The sequence below is a fragment of the Colletotrichum karsti genome, assembly GCF_011947395.1.
Source record: "Colletotrichum karsti strain CkLH20 chromosome Unknown Scaffold46, whole genome shotgun sequence".
NCBI lineage: Eukaryota > Fungi > Ascomycota > Sordariomycetes > Glomerellales > Glomerellaceae > Colletotrichum > Colletotrichum karsti.
Window position 1 is genome coordinate 241,499 of NW_024065946.1, and position 17,819 is coordinate 259,317.

At 50.4% G+C, this 17,819-nt stretch overlaps 2 protein-coding genes across 2 annotated transcripts; one reads left to right on the plus strand and one right to left on the minus strand.

The window, feature by feature from the left end:
* Positions 1 to 612: 612 nt before the first annotated feature.
* On the minus strand, positions 613 to 8,934 carry CkaCkLH20_11227 (uncharacterized protein; the record flags this gene model as incomplete). Its single annotated transcript, XM_038893941.1, has 6 exons — positions 613 to 798; positions 851 to 1,061; positions 1,120 to 2,367; positions 5,677 to 7,176; positions 8,350 to 8,451; positions 8,507 to 8,934. The coding sequence occupies 6 exons, from the start codon at positions 8,932 to 8,934 to the stop codon at positions 613 to 615; spliced, it is 3,675 nt and encodes a 1,224-aa protein (XP_038740767.1).
* A 1,968-nt stretch (positions 8,935 to 10,902) lies between these two features.
* On the plus strand, positions 10,903 to 12,000 carry CkaCkLH20_11228 (uncharacterized protein; the record flags this gene model as incomplete). Its single annotated transcript, XM_038893942.1, has 3 exons — positions 10,903 to 11,149; positions 11,207 to 11,707; positions 11,765 to 12,000. 3 exons carry the CDS (start codon positions 10,903 to 10,905, stop codon positions 11,998 to 12,000), a joined length of 984 nt encoding a protein of 327 aa, XP_038740768.1.
* Positions 12,001 to 17,819: the final 5,819 nt, after the last annotated feature.

Consider the following 17,819-nt stretch of genomic DNA (forward strand, 5'->3'; position numbering starts at 1 on the left):
GCGCTTTGTTTTGTAAGACATCGGGACGTCATTGCCCTATCTCCGGTTCCAAGCTGCTGGAACCCAATGTTTCCTGTATCCTGTATCCCGTATCAGTGTTTGCTGCTTTATGGATATTGACGCACACGTGCAAAACCTGTCTCTTCCCACTGCCGCCCTTGCACGTGGGCGTGGAACTGATCCAACCAGGCGCTCCAATCCCGCCAAAACAGCTTCAACTTGACACCATGGTACCAGTTTCCGGGGATGCTGATCCGATACCCCACGCGGAAAAGTAGGCATTGCCGTGCCCTGCGTGTGGCTATGTGCACGTGTATGTTTGCTTCATGCGTCTCAACATACAGATCTACACGGTCTGGGCCCTGTCATCACTGCCAAATTGAGTTCATCGGGGGTAGTAGACCAACTGAGCGGTCGGGTCTGATTACAGGAAGTGACACAAAGTTGGCTGCCACTTACTTGGATGATATTGTTCGACAGTTCGTCCAATTGACTCGAATATTTTCTTATCATTAAGCGGCCAGCAGTTACATGTCCAACATATCTGTTACATCAACAACGTGCACGATGTGGTTCACCGAAAGTTGTTTAGTTATACTCCAGACAGTCGCCTCAACTGATGAAGCCCGATGACTGAACGCTTCCAGCATTCTTCAACGACCCGTTTTGTCCAGTTTGCACGTCTGAAGTTACGATAGCCTTCTCTTGTTCTGGCTCAACGTGGTTTATGTGGAACTTGATTCCACCCCTCGCAGTGTACGCTGCCTCCAGCTCATAGTTTGCCCAATCTGGAAACAACTACGACACTTGGTCAGCAACGCCTATGGTCGATCCGTCTGGGAGTTGTTACCTTTCGAAGGCCAATGAGTCCAACTTGTTTCAGAACCTGACATGTGCTGACACATCCGATAATGAAAGGAATGAGCTGCCCGGTGGTCTTGATTTCGTTGACATCTTGAACATTGTTCCACCCCAGCGTCAGCTCAATCGAGAGTATGAACCACAGTATACTAAGGAAGACCAAAACGTTCCAAACGATGCTCAGGATACGAGAAATGGATCTGGGAAACTATTCAGCATGGCCTCTTCTGGCGTCCCGAAAGACCAACATGAACTCACCTTATTCGACGTCTCTTACTAGCATCCGTCATGGCATGAGTTGCATCAGGTAAATGTTTGTGAGTCTTGGTATCTGAATGTCTTGGGGTGAAGAGCGAAATGCCAGCTCTGACGACAGCATGGATCCTGACAGTTGCCGGATCGGATAGGTTTGTGAAGAAGGAAAGTAGTTGAATGATCAAGATGAAGAGCCAAATGATTGAAATCAAGAATCGCAGACTAGGTGTTCGTTTTAGAACGAACTCGCTGACTCTAAGATAGTACTGTATCCTCTCAAAAATAGGAAGCAGTACGCGTCGAGCAACCTTGGTTGCCCGAGTCGCACTGGGTACCATGAAGTAAATGATATCTCGGACGGCACAAAATGCTAAGAGAGTGACAAGAAACCCAGCCGCAGACGTCAAGAGAAGACAGAGTGGCAGGACCAGAATGACGATAATAATTGAGATGATTTGCGAGAATATGATTACTGGCTCGTGAATGCGCTGTTTTGAGAAAAGAAATATGAAAGGAGAACCGCAACCCCTGTCGATATCCGGTGTTTTCATAACTGAACACCAGAAGTACACGTTGAAACCGGCAACGATACCAAGGATGGACGTTCTCCATAACACACCAAGCCATGATATATGACTGGGCTTGAAAGGTGTGAGATATTCGAGGGGCACTTCGAAGTTTGGATTGGAGACATAATTCTTCGCGGCCGCGTCTTCAAGGAAGCCATTGGCCATTCTCCAAAGGGCGGCACCCAGAGCTTTGAGGGGGCTCTTAGATGCCCGCTCCTCTTCAAACGCTTCTTGAAAGCGTTGTCGAGTCCAGAACCTTTCCCGTTTGAGTCGCTCCACCTTGCGCTTTTCGAGGATTCTGCGGAAATGGTGCCATATGAGCTCTATCCGTTCGGGCCGTAAGAAATGATTGCGAACTCCAATGGTGCTGAGGACCGTCATGAAGAAGCCGAGAGAGATTTGCAACATAATGTACAGCTCTATTGGGCGAACATCATGATGCACCTGAGCTAGTATCGTTGCAATGATGATAGCGAACACGAAGATGGCGTTGACTCCGTGGACATCTTCGGCGCTCTCTTCGTCGACCAGCATGTGAATCCAGGATGACATCCATTGGCAATAAACGCCGACCCGTACGCCGAGTCCGTACAAGTCTCCATTGCCATCGATTGAGCAGTTGTCGGTATCCATTTTGCCGAGGAAAAGCAAACCAGCGCTTGCAATGACCCGCGAGGGAAGTCTGGTGGGTGTTTGAGGGATGCGCACATGCAGGTGAAATGAGTCGGTAGCAATGGGCCCAATGGCAAACGTTCAATGGCCGTGTTTGGAAAAGACGCGAACAGAAATCATTCTTGCGTGCCACTGATGCCATGAGGCTGATCTACATCATGCAGCCCTCGGCCCATCCCGCTATTGCAGCCACATCATGTCTCACAACTTCAACTAAAGAGCGCCACCATGCTCGCAAACATTTACATTTATCTTGGCGTATCCTTCAAGGGCAAAAGCATTGAGGCCGCAAGCATCCTCTCCTACGGGCCATTTCCACAATCGCAACTGTTCACCTGCAGAATGCAGGCTAGGTAGACATAACTTTACGCAAGCAACCGGTTGACTTCGACCAAAGATGATATCCTACCCAGTACCCAATGATTTCTAACTTGGCTGAGTCTCTGAATCTGTTTCCGGCTGCCAGAGCTGAGAAATAACCACGCGTCCACGGCAGCTTTCCCGCGCCTTTGTCAAGGTCGAGAGCCATTCCAGAATGGAACATCCGTAAGGCTTCTGGAACTTGCCTTCCAAACGGAATACCCCTAAACATATGCCGCTCCACGGGTGTATCTTCAAGTTGTTGCTCTGGTCATTCTCGCCGTTTGTTGAAGCCATCCCAAGCTTCCCTTGTTCCGTGAATCTCCCAACCAATAGCCATTTGACAATGTTTGGAAACTTATTCGCAGCGTCCACAGCGCTGACCCAGTCTTCGCCGTTGTTGTAGCAGATACTAGCCCCGTTAAAAACCAGTAACTTTACTACATCCTCCCGGCCCTCGTGAGCTGCCGCCATCAGAGCAGTTCCGGCCGAAGACCCGTCAAATTCAGTGTCCGCTCCCATTTTCAGAAGCACTTTCACTTCCTCCACGCGCCCGTAATGAGCCGCAAAGCAAAGGACGCTGAAGCCATCAGAAGCATCTTCGCCTTTGAACTCGGTGAGCCTCCGCATGAACGGATGCCCGAGACGCCGATAGAACAGCCAAAGGCCCCGGTGCGCCGACTTGTCATTCTGAAGTCCGGTCTGCCACCAGAGTTTCCACCACGCTCTCTCCCGTACCTGTACCGTCAACGAATTGCTGAAGTCTGCATTGAGAATGAATGTCGCAAGTTTGATCTCGAACATGGAAGCCGCCCAAACAGGAATGCCGAGAGTACTTCTCTGGTCCGGTTTCATCCCGGCTTCCATCAACAGGCGAAACATGTGGGCACTATTTACCAAGATGAACCCGTTTGAGTCTTCGCTTTTGTTAATAGAAGCTCCTCTCTCAATAAGAAACGCTGTTGCTGCAATATTGTTGTTCCTAGCGGCAAGCTGTAGAGCGCTCTCGCCCTTCCCGTCTCTTTTCGAAAGTAAGGCACCATTGTCCAAAAGAAGTTTCAACATCTGGACGTTGTCTTTGTTGGCTGCTATATGCAACGCTGTCTTGGATCTCGTGTCTATCGCATTTAAATCTGCACCATGCTCGATGAGCAGCTCGGCGATGTCGGTGTTCTTCTTAATTGCCGCTAACTGCAAAGGAGTGAGATGACGTTTGCCGAGACCAAATACTGCAACCTGGTTGGCAAGTTGCTTAGACAAGTTGTGACCGAGAGACTTGCCTATCTCTTCAAGGCAAGCCAACAAACGACTCAGAGACCAGTAGTGATCATATTTTATGGCCAGATGCGCTGGGCTGGAGTTGTCCACAAGCCATAGGAGGTCGTCTTCTGGCACTGACTTAATCCATTCCAGCTCAGTCTTTCCGAGTCTTTTGTCTTGTATGAGCAGGTCGAGTGCAGTCGACCAAGACCTGCTGCTGCGTGGTTTCATTGGCTCTTTATCAGTCTCACTGTCGACCGAGGAGGAGTCAGACTCGCTACTGGAGGACGAGCTATCACTGGATGCTTCGCTTTTCTGCCAAGGAAACCTGCTGTGTAGTGGAAGACGATTTGCATGCTGACGACACGTCACGCCGCGGAAAGTTGCTCCATGGTCGAGAAGGCATTGTACAATCTTCTTAGATATCGGTTGACGCCTCAAGGTAAACAAAAGAGCCGTGCAAGTTCCGCAAGTCCGCATCTTGAGATCAGGTGGACAGCCTTCTTCCAAAAGCCTCTTGCATGTTGTATGTTTGTTCTTGAAAATTGCGTCCTGCAATGCTCTCGATAACGCAGCGTTATAGTGCCTTTGAGATTTGTCGTTACGCTGTTCAGATGTCTCTTGACTCGGCCCTCGGACTGAGTCCAGAAGCATGTTCGTGATGTAGATTTTCGGTTTCGAGACAGCCAAGTCCAGTGGTGTCCTCCCAGCCTTGGACATTAATAGTTTCGCGCCAAGTTTAAGTAGTAGGGTCGTCAAGCCTTCATGCTGGCTGTTGACAGCTATGTGAAGAGGACTCCATCCTCGTGCGTTCTGTGCATTGATGTCGCCACCTCGATCTACGAGGAGGCTGATGGAGTCAGTCTGGCCGAGCATCGTGGCAAAGTGCAATGCTGTGCTGCCATCTGCAGTCGTGGCGTTGACGTCAGTTGCGTAACCGCGATCGAGAAGCAATTTGACTGCATTAGCCGAACCTATTGTCGCCAGGTGCAATGCCTGGGCCTTCGAGAACCTGCGGATGCTGGTACCGTATCTTGACAGAGTAACGTTGACCTCGAAACTCCAGTCTGGTTGCGTTTCAGACGATGAACCCAGCTCATCCAGGAACTCAACCCATCCATAAGCGCAAGCAAAAGATACTGCTGTCCATCCATCGGCATCAGGAGTGTTCAACGTCTTTGCTGCCCCTCGCCTCAGGAGTAGGCGGGCGCTTTCGAGATATCCGTAATAGACATGAATGAGCAGCGCCGAAATGTTTCTCGGTTGGCTAAGCATATTAGGGTCCGCTCCTGCGTCCAGAACCTGCTGAACATGTCTCTTCCTCGGGCAAGTAAGTGGTTTTCGCTGCTGACTGTAACCTCCAAACGGGCCAAGACGAACGAAATGCCTAGGAATTGGCGGCTGGGGTACTGATGATATAGGAGGTGGGAATAACACGAATGCGAATACCGGAGTTGTCCATCGCGTTCGTGAGAAACACTCGCCGGATCCAAGCAGATGCAGCAAGCTGAACCTCTCTTCCGCATACGAGCGGGAGAGTGCATTCAACGAGCCCTTATCTGCTTTCTCTAGCAACATGAGGAGAATCCTGTAACTGTTCGGATTCTGCCAATAAGCGCAAACCACATCAAGCGCGTTCGAGCCGCGCTCTCTTTCATGAACGCTGGCGTCTAGACCGAGAAGACGATCTACCAGAAACACGGAATCGCAAGCAGCAGCCCACTTCAACATCTTCCAATCCATGCCGCTAGACTTCAGAAAGCTGGGGTCTGTGGTGGAATCAAATGTCGAAATGAAGACGTCCTCTAACACAGAGACGAGATCAGGGTCTAGCTTCACGCCTACTCGTATGTTACCCATGTTGAGCAAGTATTCGATCTCCTTCAAACCCGAGATATTGAAAATTTTCTCGTAGGACGCCAGGCAACCTGAGTCTATGAGGAGCTTAACAAGGTCGGCACCCCAGTCTACACGATCTTGCTGAGGGTAGGCGTGAATGGTGCGAATTTTGTTGCAGACAAATGCCCAGATGTGTCGCCTGGACGTATCAGGCGGTAGGGATAAGTCGGCAGAGATGAGTTCTTTCAAGCTCTCTTCATCGTATCGGTGGAACTCAGTTGCTGCCAAGTAGAGTTCAAGAGGACTTTTCCACAACAAAGCCTCAGCGTACGGATAGATGTCCAGAAGTTCGCGTATGGTATCCGCTGTTGATTCTCGTCCAAGGCAATGTAACGGAATCTCTCCTGGCAGCTTTGGAAGAAGACCCTTTTCGTATAGCTTTTTGAGGGCGCCTGGGGACTCGATGTCCCCAATGAGAGAGTTCACCGGTGGCGAGATGCTTTGGAGTAGCGTGGGATCTTCTTCGCAATGTCTGGTCATCATTTCGACGCATTGATGACTTTCGCACTGGAGAGCCCTGGCTAGCGGTGTCTGTCCATTGGAGTCGAGCATGTGTAATGCCCGCTCAAGCTGGGTCTGATCAACATGTGATAGAAGAGCTTGGAGGATCCTCGAGCCACAGTCTTCGTTCTCGGCTGAGAGGTGCCATATTGTGCGCTGCATGTTGTCCTTTGTGGTTGTTATGGCTCCGTGGCCGAGGAGACACATGAGCACGTCCTCCATGCGATTCTCACTGCAATTTAGAACCATCTCTGACAACCTGCCTTTGTCATGTCTCTGTTCGACATATGATGTGAGTAAGAAGTCGAGACAGGAGACTGCTGAGCATGAAACAGCGAAATCCAGATGTCTCGTCATGCTATCCCCCTCGAAAAGATGGCCGCTGCAACGTTGGTATGCTTCTTTGAGTGTGCTCAATGTGTCTGTTTCGATTGCTTTCCACATTCTCTCCATGAGCATGGTGTCCGTAATTGCTTCGGAAACTGGAAATGGTTCTTCGACCTCGGTTGACTCCGAAATGACCTTCTTGAATGCTTTCAAGTACGCGGCGGCTTCCCCTTCTCCTCTCTTGGCCATTCCGGCGAGCATGTCCAAGACTGCAGATGCGTCTACTAGTGCCGAGTCGTTAGGTCGTCCATTTCGCTTTCGGTATTGCGATCTGAAAATTTCGATCGTCTCGTCATGCAGCTGACCACCTGCTCTCACAACAATGGCAAATAAATCGTAGTCTTTCGTCCATTCGGAAGACTTGAGTGCCAGGGCCCCCATCGAGTCCCACGTATACTGACTGGGCAAGGACCTTGTACAATCAGCGCCTAATGCTACCAAGGCTCTCACAGTCTCTCTCGATGTTGTTTCGACGGGAGAAAGCTTGGTCCAATGACTGAGATCTTCCCGAACAGTGGAGAGATCATGGCAAGCAATGAGCCTTGGCCCCCCAAGTGCGCACTGCAACGGGGAGCCAATTCGGCTCATTTGGTTGATATTTGCTCCATGGTCTATAAGCTGTTGAGAAAGAGCCTTCAAACCCAGTAAAGAGGACATATGTAGTGGGTTGAAGTCGCCGCGACGGACGAAGTGGGCTAACCGTCTGGTTTGACCTGCAGGCCATTTCCAGTCAGAAGCATTTCTTTTCCTCCATCTCCAAGACTCCTTAATATCAGTCTGTCGAGATGGAGTCTGCTGATCTGAAGACGAGGACTCTGACGTTCCCAAGTGAGAGCCTGAAGGCCCTGTAGTGCCTTGAGTAGAGTCTGAGCAACGGGATTCATGCCCAATACCAGTGTTGACAGGTAAATCATCAGGTGCACCTCCGTGTCTTGCTTCATGGCGTTTTTCTTCCCAATTAGTCAACGATCCTTCGAGTCGGTAGAAACGACAGACTTCCAGAGACCATGCTTTGAAGTTAGGTGTTTGGTTGGGATGGCACAGCTCGAATGCCAGTGATTGGAAATCCTCGTCTTCCGCAAGGTGTTTTGCTAGTTGAGGCCAGACCAATGCAGCATACCTGTAAAATGGATATCTGTTTGCTCTGTTCTGGATGAACCGTTCTTCATAATTGGATCTCTTCGGAAATCGCGAAAAATGTTCGAGGTTGAGAAATCGAAGCGCACACAAGGCAACGAGTCGACGACATCGCGATTCCGACACGCGATATTCCACAAATTCAGAGTCTGAAGGGTCTATGTTTTCGAAGAAATCCCTGACCGTTTGATCTGAAAGTTCAATGTGATCTCCGTGATCTGACTCCCGCAGGAAGAGACTGCAGTGACTGAAAAGCTCTGTCTCGGCAAGCTCTGGATACTCCAGCCCAGCCGGATCCAGTCCTGGTAGGCCTGCCACTGATAGCGCTTGGCATATTTCATGAAGTGTGAGAGGTATTTCCGAGAACATTGCCAGTTGGATAGAGGCTTGAAACAGGACTCGCGTTGCAAGCGAGCCCTGGTTGATGCGTCGCAGCATAAGCCTGTACAAGGACTCTAGGGTTTGCGGAGGCTCCTCCAGAAAGGCTGCCCATTCATTGCTGACAGCACTTCCTGCGAGGAACTCAATTTGGCAAGCTATCAACCGGAAACTTTGTTACTGTTAGTCAATGCAAGTTGGTGATGGTCGGAGAGATGGTCCCATACCTTGCTCCATTTCCATGGCTGAGCCGCTCCAAAGCCTCATCTTTAATCCTTGGGTCAATGCTAGCCAGCCTTTCACAATTGACTCTCTTCTGAAGTTCCATGGCGGTGAACAGCTTGAGTTGCTCTGCCGAAGTTGTGATCTCGAGTTTTGATGGATTGGGCCATGTAATGAAACTTGACTCAATGTACTGGTTTGGCCTAGAGATCATAACAATGCTCAAATTCTGGCATTGGGACACCAGAGAAGACACCAAGTCCATGATAGTATTGCCGTAATTTGAGCATCCATCGATGCCGTCCACAATCATCAACACTCTCTTGAGCATCGTCGATGCCTTCACAAACAAGCTTTCCATACGAGAAACGTCGGGCTTCTCAACGAGCCTGTTTTGATGCAGCTCCTTGTAGTACTCCGAAAGGAGGCTCATTGCCGATGGATGTTGACGGCACAACTGTGAAAGAAAAGTGCCCAGAACATACTTCGCATCATACGTTCGAGGGTCTGAGGGGTGACAGAAAAGAAAGATGACTGCTGTATTGGCGTCGCTGTAACTTTGCAGTATAGCCTCTTCAATCGTTTGGGCGACCATCGTAGTTTTACCGCATCCCGGAGACGCTGTAATCCACAGTCTGAAGCTGGCGTTGCTCACCCAGTCTTTGATGGGTGACTCCCCGACAGCAACACATTCGACCATTCTGTTTCGCCTTTTCAAAATGTTGATGAGCAAGCCCCGCTGGTCGACTCTGGAGAAAAACCGCGTGACTGCAAAAGAATATCTCGATCCCACGTGGCGACCCGAGATATATTTATGGATTAAGTCGTCGTCTGTCCCCTGAGATTTTCCTTTCTGGTCTGAAAACATTTGGAACATCTCAGCGATTTCTCTCGCCTGTAAAGCTTTGTTGATAGTCTCGACATGTTGGCCCAGATCTGATAACAAGTCTTGGGTCCAGGCTCTCGTGAACGGCCATTTCAGCTCGAGTTGCGGTCCTTCGCGCTCTTGATTTTTGACATCGTAGGTAAGCTTTCTCCTGCTCAAATGTGCTTCAAGCCGTAGCAGGGTTTGGTTGCAAGAAACGATCTGCTGAGGTATCGCCGGTGTCCAGTTTCCGTGGTCATGGCCAGAACCATCCTCGTACTCGAAAGTAGAAGCCACGAGGGCGAGCTGATGCAACAGACCAGCGAGTCTTTGTATCTCGTTCGCGATTTGTCGAATTTCATCTTGTCTCTTGGCGTCTAGCTTGCGGTTCAGGTTGTTTCTGGCAAAGTCGAGCGTGTGTCGAAATGCGGCGTCTGCAATTCCCACCATGCTTCGAACGCTGTCCACGAAACCCTTGGGGTCCATGACTGCTGCATATCCTTTTGACGTTCTGACGGAAGAGTAGTTCAGAGGGTTCAAGGTCGAGTCCGTCAAGATGGAGGTAGTTGAGCCGGAGAGTCAGCTCCACGCGGAAACGCGGGAATCGTTGTCACGTTTAGGGTGAGATTCTCAACACCGCTTGCTGACTGCATCCGAATGCACGCGTGACGTGTCGCGCAATTCCCCCGCTCTCTGATATGGTTGGGCAATGTCAGACATTGTTTTGGTTGCAGCGGCTGAATGTCGGAAGGGTTTCGGGTTGGGCCAACGGATGCCTACACCATTGATGGCTGCAGACAAGAGAATAAACGCGATCAGGCCGTCAGTTGCAACTGGGTTGCCTGCGGCAGCTAAGCTGATTTCGTGGAATTTGTTTTTACATGCGTCTTTTACACTTTATATAAGCTCTATTAACGCAAAAGCCTTTTAAGAGATGTCATAAGTAAGGATACTAGATTGATTCAGCTTTTCATTCTGGCAGACCCAGAAAGACATGAGGACATAATCTCAGACTCTTATAAATCTCGATTTCAAAAACAGGCGAACGCAAGTTGACGTTATTATTATGTCGTCGAATCCACACCGTAACTCGATTTGGGACATCAGATTACAATAGCAGCCTGAACTTGCGGAAGAACGATCCCTTTTTTGCTACTCTGCAAATATATACCAGTGTATTCAAGTGTAAGAACTGGTAAATGGGTGCCGTTCCTTTCATCGTGAACCTCCCGATTGCAGTTTTGTCTCGAGTCATACATATAACACTCCCAACTGTCTGGTGGCTTGGTTGTGGGGAGGCATATCGCAGTAGCGCGTTATGCAAGGATGGAGCGCGGAACGGGTGTTTAGTCCATCGACGTCAGAGCCAATTTTGGTTACTTAGGCGTTGCCGAGATTACAGTCCACGCTAGCAACCGATCCCCAAGCTCGTATGGGGCAATACGAGGTTTAGCAGAATACTTAAAGTCGACCGGAACCTTCTCGTAACGGAGCCGAGTCCTTTTATCAGTCACACGTGAAGCGAATACAGCCATCATGCGGACTCCGCCTCTTCTCAACAACATTGCGTTGTTGCTCGCAACTGCAGCCGAGACAGCCTACGGCTTATCTGTCAACGACACCCAAATCCCGCAAAGAGTCGAATGGAGAGAGTTGTCGCAAACAGCACAAGCAGATTACATCAAGGCAGTTCAATGTCTCGATGGTCTCCCGTCCAAGATCGGTCTTGAGACTTCCCGCTACAATGATTTTCCCTATGTTCACGCCCACCTTAACCTTCAAAGTGAGTTCAAGGTGGCTGTCAATCGTTGTCTGGGCGTCGCAACTGACTCGGGCATAGTTCATTTCGTCGCTCAATTCTTGCCGTGGCACCGGTATTTCATACATATTTATGAGACTGCGCTGAGAGAGGAGTGCGGTTACACTGGACCGATGACATATTGGGACTGGACTTTGGACTCTGAAGACATGTCTAAGAGCCCCGTGTTCTCCAACGACACAACCAGAGGCTTTGGAGGAAACGGGCTGAACGGTGGCTTGACATCGCCGTCGCGTCCAAATCCATTGGTGATGTGTGTCACCGATGGCGCATTCGGCAACTTCACAGTCTCGTATTACGACACAACGCCACGGCCGCACTGCTTGAACCGAGGTTTCAATGATGGTGTCGGCGGCAACAACGGCAAGTTCCAAGGACACATGTATAGCCCCGACAAGGTCTTGGACATTATTGAAGGTTTTGGGAACTTCTCCGAATTTGCCACGAAGCTAGAGAACGAACCTCACGGCGCCATTCACCAGGCACTCGGTGGCGACATGATTCCATCTACTTCCCCCAATGGTATGTGTCAAACACCTTTCCTGGCACCGTCAACTGCTGAAATTTTTGTGTTCATAGATCCGTTGTTCTTTCTCCATCATGTACAGATCGACAGACTCTGGTGGTTTTGGCAACGCAACAGGACCGTAGATCGCACAAACGACTTCTCCGGGATCAGAAAGTCAGCTGCCGGTGTCACCGAATCACAGCCGGCGTCCTTGAATGACACGATGCCGATGCTGGGCCTTGCTCCTGATCTGCCCATCCAACACGTCATGTCGACGGATTCTCGCTTCTTGCGGTATAAGTACTAGGCTAGGATGTTCACTTTTGCTCGTAGCGAACCCTAACACGGCCATTTGACCGTGTTCTTCATGCAGTTGGTACCTTCCCGCATCTTCAACTACCATCAGGCTATGCCAAATTTGCCGTTAAGCGTTCTGCAGTGCATTCAACCGACCGTCCATTGGTTAAACCCATGGCCCAGGATTGAAAACCTGGCATGTATCACAATTCAGCTTCAATTTATCCTGGCGATCAACATCCGCTCCAGTGATTCTATATATTCCTCTCTTTAGCTTTAGTTCCACATCAATAATGGGTACATGTCTGGTAATCGATTCTTGCGAATTAAATCATGAGTTCTAACGACACTTCTTCGTCGGTGAGGAGCTCTTGGACGGACACATTCTACTCCCTGAACAGCGGGAGTGTGGATTCAGAACTCGAACGGCTGAACTCCAACCATTTTAATGTTTGGCTGCCGCTGGCCGGTCATGTATTGTCACCGTCTATACTGGAGGAACTCAGACAGACCCCACGCCCACGAGTAGCTGACGTAGCAACTGGTACAAGAGTGTGGCTGAGCTCCCTTGTGGGATATCTGCCAGAGGCCGAACTTTTCGGCTTCGACTTCGATCCCGTCAAGTTTCCAGACTCCGCTCCGTTTCCAAACATTTCGTTCAGACAGCAGAACGTCCTTCTTCCATTCCCTGAAGAGCTGCGGGGAACTTTCGACGTCGTCCATGTCCGGCTCCTACTAGTTGCAATCAAGGCAGGCGATTACAAGAGGGTATCGACGAATTTGTATCAATTACTCAAACCAGGCGGTCGGATAGTATGGGAAGAAGCATCCGCACTTTCCTTTCGATCTTGCCCGCCCAGCAAAGCATTTGAGGAGTTCACCAGAGTAGAAATCCTCCAAGCGCTCAATAATGGGCAAGACCCGAGGTAAGCGGCGACACTGACTATGGCCGGAAACTCGATTCTAATCACCTCGAAATCTTAGGGGCCCGGCGCTGCTTCCGAATGCGCTGCTCAACGCGGGGTTCCAGAACTGCGATACGAAGATCCTGTCAAGTTGGGCAGCGGATAAGCATGTCCAGGATGCAGCTTGCTTAGTTTCACTGGGCATTGTTCGGCCCTTCATGAAAGCAGTAGTTGAAGATGGTGGGATTGAGACTGTTCGAACAATTGAAGATGTCGAACGATTACATCGCACACTCACAAAGGAGTTTAGAGACGGGACTCGGGTTGGATTCGATTTTATCACGGTAGAAGCACATCGATAGCCATAAGCTAAGCTAACGTACTCGATTCTTCAGGGCCAAAAAAATGTGCCACGAGCACATGTTGTGAAACCTCCGAGAGCGATAGCTCCCACTGATTCTGGGTTCTCACCCACATTCGAGTATTTCGATCTATCGGACACCCGATGGCGGCACTATCGACAAGGGCTCATGGATGGCTTCCGTCAAGTTCTAACAAACTGATGTTTGGGCCGCGGTTTCCTCCCGAGTGACTTTCGAGTTAGCCGAGACCGGGAATAGAACGATCCCTATCACTCAATGGAACACGCATGATGCCCCGGACGCCGTCGTGAGGCGCCGCATCGATTCGAGTTGGTTCAAACTACGAGAAAATACCATGGAACCATACCTCTGCATTGCCGACGGATGGGCGCAAAAAATGTATGGCAAAAATGAACATGACAAGATAAGAGGCTCTTCAAAGAAGAACCCCCCTGAGGGTCTTGGGGAATATGCACGATGTGTTGATCAACACCCTGCAGTACCAAGTAAAGCGTTCTGGCTTCCAGTACCGGTCACTCCTCTTGACGAGAACATCGTGCCATCATGCACACCACAGATGCCCTTCATCTCCTGCGAGACAAAGCCCGGGTGGTTCATGACTTGCTGGTTTCCTGATAATTGGTTCTTGGATGACGTTCCGGAGCATCATTATCAAGAGAGATCCTTCACCATGAGGCTTCTGGATGCCAACTGCGAATATTGCGGAGAGCTAAAGCTTAATCGAGATGAGGACAACAGCCATTATGTCGAGGCTGACTCCAATTGCACCCCTGGAGTCGTCGAACTCGTCGCGATCCGTCAGAGGAGATTGCCTGAAGTCGAGCAAGGGACAAGATGCACGTTCTGTGGGTAGAGTGGGCGGATGGCGTGGCTGATCGAAAGGCTGTTAGATTTGTCTGGCTGGTTGCTTGGGAACGCCATGAGCTAGAGATAGAGAGTATTCACCTAGTGCTGGGCTAGCTTCTGGATGCTTTCCAGATTCTTAAGAGGACTCAGGTCTTTGGGGAAGATTCAGTCTCTGGATATCTCTAGGACTAGTTCCCGAGGGTTCAAATCTCAGTTTGTATGTCAATGCAACCGCTGGTGGGGCATTCTTCAGTAAAGTCATGCCAGGGAAAGTAGTTCGTGGGAGGGGTATCAAGCACGTCAGCTTAACCCGTCAACGGCGTCACGGATTTCCGATGTACCAATGTGTGTGGGCTTCCCCCCACCAGTCCACGCCATCATCCCGCGTCGGTCATCCCGCGTCGATCTTAGTCAACCGGATGTAGGGGTGTGGCTCCCGGGCGGTTGACTGAAAGGACGAAAATGGGCGGCTCTGGCGATGAAGTTGAATTGAGTTTTTCCCCAAATGCTAAGGTAGTGAAGAACAGGGTGGGTCAGTTCAGAACATTTCAACGTCTATTGTTGAGCAACTTCACCCGTAACATCACAGCCAAAACGCTTCACGCGTTTTCTCGTTCCACTCGGCATCGGGCCTCGTCTCTCGTGGACAGCGATGCCAAGGCGTTTGCCTCCGCTTGCTAAAGAGCCCAACGCTCATGCTGACGTTCTGGTCTTGGAAAATCTTGCTGACAGAAGGGGGCCCCTCGAGCAACCCACACCGGCCAGAAGACGTACGTGGGGACTATGGCATCTTGACACCCAACTTCCGAGGACAAATTCGGCTTTGATCGCCATCAAATTAGCCGGGTATCTCAAAGACCCTCGAAAACATCGGCGGTAAACGTTCGTTACGGCTGTTGATTCTCATTTCCATGTCCAGAACCCACACCGCTTGCGTGTTCCATAGCTATGTGAGACTCCAGTCAGAAATGTTGCCCAGTGAATGGATTATGCCATTGCAGACAATATCTACTGAAATCTGCGGGCCATTCAGCTTCGCGTGCCGGGATGCGGTAGCAAAAAGCGAAATACAACAGAATGGCGTATTTCAGAGTCTCTCAAGTGATGCAGGGTCTCACTTGACACTGGACGCAGCTCCGTGGCGATCAGTTGGACAACGGCAGCTTTCCACCTCCACCTGCGGTTCGAGCACTCTGTATGGTCGGAACTATCTCCTAAGTTGCATTCGCCTCGCCAACCTGTCCAATGGAACTTGAAAACCAAGAGGGACGCTTATCTTTCTCAAGGGTGGTTTGGTCAGGGTCCCCGCCTATTGACGTTTGCCCGTGTCTTCGCACAGAACTCGGCATCGACTCCGGGACCGAGTGACCAATCAGCAACCCCGGAGGCTCTCCGACGGCCATGACCCTTGCTTTTTTTCCCCTTTGCCCCGCTCCCTCGTTGACATCGATTGAGAGCCGGATGCCCTTAGAATTGCCTTCAGTACGGTGTACCCACAATCCGCAGAAGCTGGTCCGCCTATGGACATAACACCGAAGGCTTCCAACTGGATACAAATGAACGGAGCCAGTCTAGACTATTTGCTGGTATCTTTTGCCATCGATCTAGATGTCAGTTGGCTAGAAATTGCAGATCGAGAGAAGCAGCCATGAAGCTCAGGGCTCGCTCTAGCCTCTGATGCCTGTCTCCCCCTCGTATATCGCCTCCCCGTCATTCCAATGGACCGATTCGAGACACATTGAATTGCCCGGTGAGCCCTTAGAGACAAGAAAAGGATGCCTATCATTTGTCAGCGGACACACCTCCGGCCTCAAAACCAATTGCTAGGGAAGCGAGCATGCAATCCAATATCGAATGCCAGGTCGCCATTCGTTGTCAATCTCCACTCCGTACTTCTCATAGATCCCAAGAAACATCCGGGGCTTCAGGGGTACACTTTCCGTTGCAAGGTATACTAGGGGAAGGAGGCGAGTCGGCTGCCGACGTTTTCAGCGCCCAATTCAGACGTCATATTGGGTCCAGGCTTACCAACACTGGTGTGATGGGATCAGCTGGAGCATCAACTCATGTCCCTATTTTCTGTTGGCTGCGGGGAAGGTCCCAGACCAGTCTCGAACCCGGTGGCCGAGATTCATAAGGCTGGTTCTTCCCAAGATTCAAGGAAGGTAGGTGTACTTGATGCCAACATGAACTTTTCCTAGCGAAAAATCACGACATTCAGCTTAAGCCTCAATTGAGGTGTCCTAGGCTATTGCTCATCTCTCTACCTACCTAATTTGATTTGTTTGCAAAAAGACGGCAGAGGGACAGGTGTATCCACCTCGGCCGAGAGAACCACGATCGAGCCTGACACACCACGACGATAGTGGACACGATTTCACAACGATACTAATAGGAATTTGGTCGAGAAACATGACGAATGCTCAATCGTCTAATTCCTCATCGAAGAATGACCAACAGCGCAAGCTGAGAGTGTGCACTCGTGAGGCTTGCGAGCCATGTCGAGGGAAAAAGGCCAAGGTATGACCAAAACAAGCTTACGTTACTGCTTCGGCGGGCGAAGAGACTCGAACTGACACGACCTTGGTAGTGTAACGGGGAACTTCCGTGTTCTAGATGTGTTACCCGAGGGTTGGATTGCAAATACGAGGCGCGCAAAAGTCGAACGAAGCGTAGCTTACAGGCGGAACTCGAGAATTTGAGGGAGGCTCAGCGCAGGCGAGACGTTGTGATCGAGGCGCTGGCGATATCGAGCCACAGCCAGGACGTATTCCGTCGACTTCGCAACGGCGAAACGTTGGATGCAATTTACGAAGCCATTGGGTCTTCCTCGCTCACAGGGGTCTCTACTTCATCTCCTCTGGACGAAAGACAATTCTCCGATTCCCCAGATCAGCCAACACCAGAAACGCGCTGTTCCTCGGTCGAGTTTTCTCAGTGTTCTCCGAGTCTTCCAGAAGAAAAAAAACAACTCGCAAACATACAGACAGTTGCTTTCGAGATCCCAAAAGCAGCATCTCCCTCTGTAGAAGTCGCCTACGAAGAGGACTTAGCGCCAACCTGCGCAGGGGCGAAGGAATGTGGCACTATTCCGGATTTTTTCAACCCTTTTGCAACTTCCGCATCATGCTGCATTGGTCATCCGATTCACGATGAGCCGGAAATCCTACCCGAGAACATGCATTTTGGGAGTGGCTTGGACATGCCTGGAGACATTGGTTCATTTTATAATTTCGCGCCTTTCTCACAGGCACTGACGGACAACCATCAGTTCACGATCAGCCCCGACAGGCAAGTGTGTCGGACCATATTTTCGACCGACGATCCCGGCGTATTCAACCTCTGGACACCTTCAAGCAACCCTTCCACTGGTTCGGCGGCGGAATTCATTACTTGGCCTGACGACAGCTACGTTTACGAAACCCCGAGTCAGCCTCAAAACCCAAGTCAGTCGTCCACACCAACTCTTTCAACTCTGGAGCCGCCCATGGTACCTCCCACAGAACTGTACGAACATGAATCCATGCACCAAGTCGGCGATAGTCATGCCGGGAAGGACATCGCGATGGGCCCACCATCTAACGAGGGCGGTTCCAGTTTTGAAGCTGCCAGCCCCCCGACAATCATAGACGCTAGAGGCATTGCTGAGAGGCCAAAGAAACAAAGCGGAACTTCACCCGCAGGATTCCAACCCA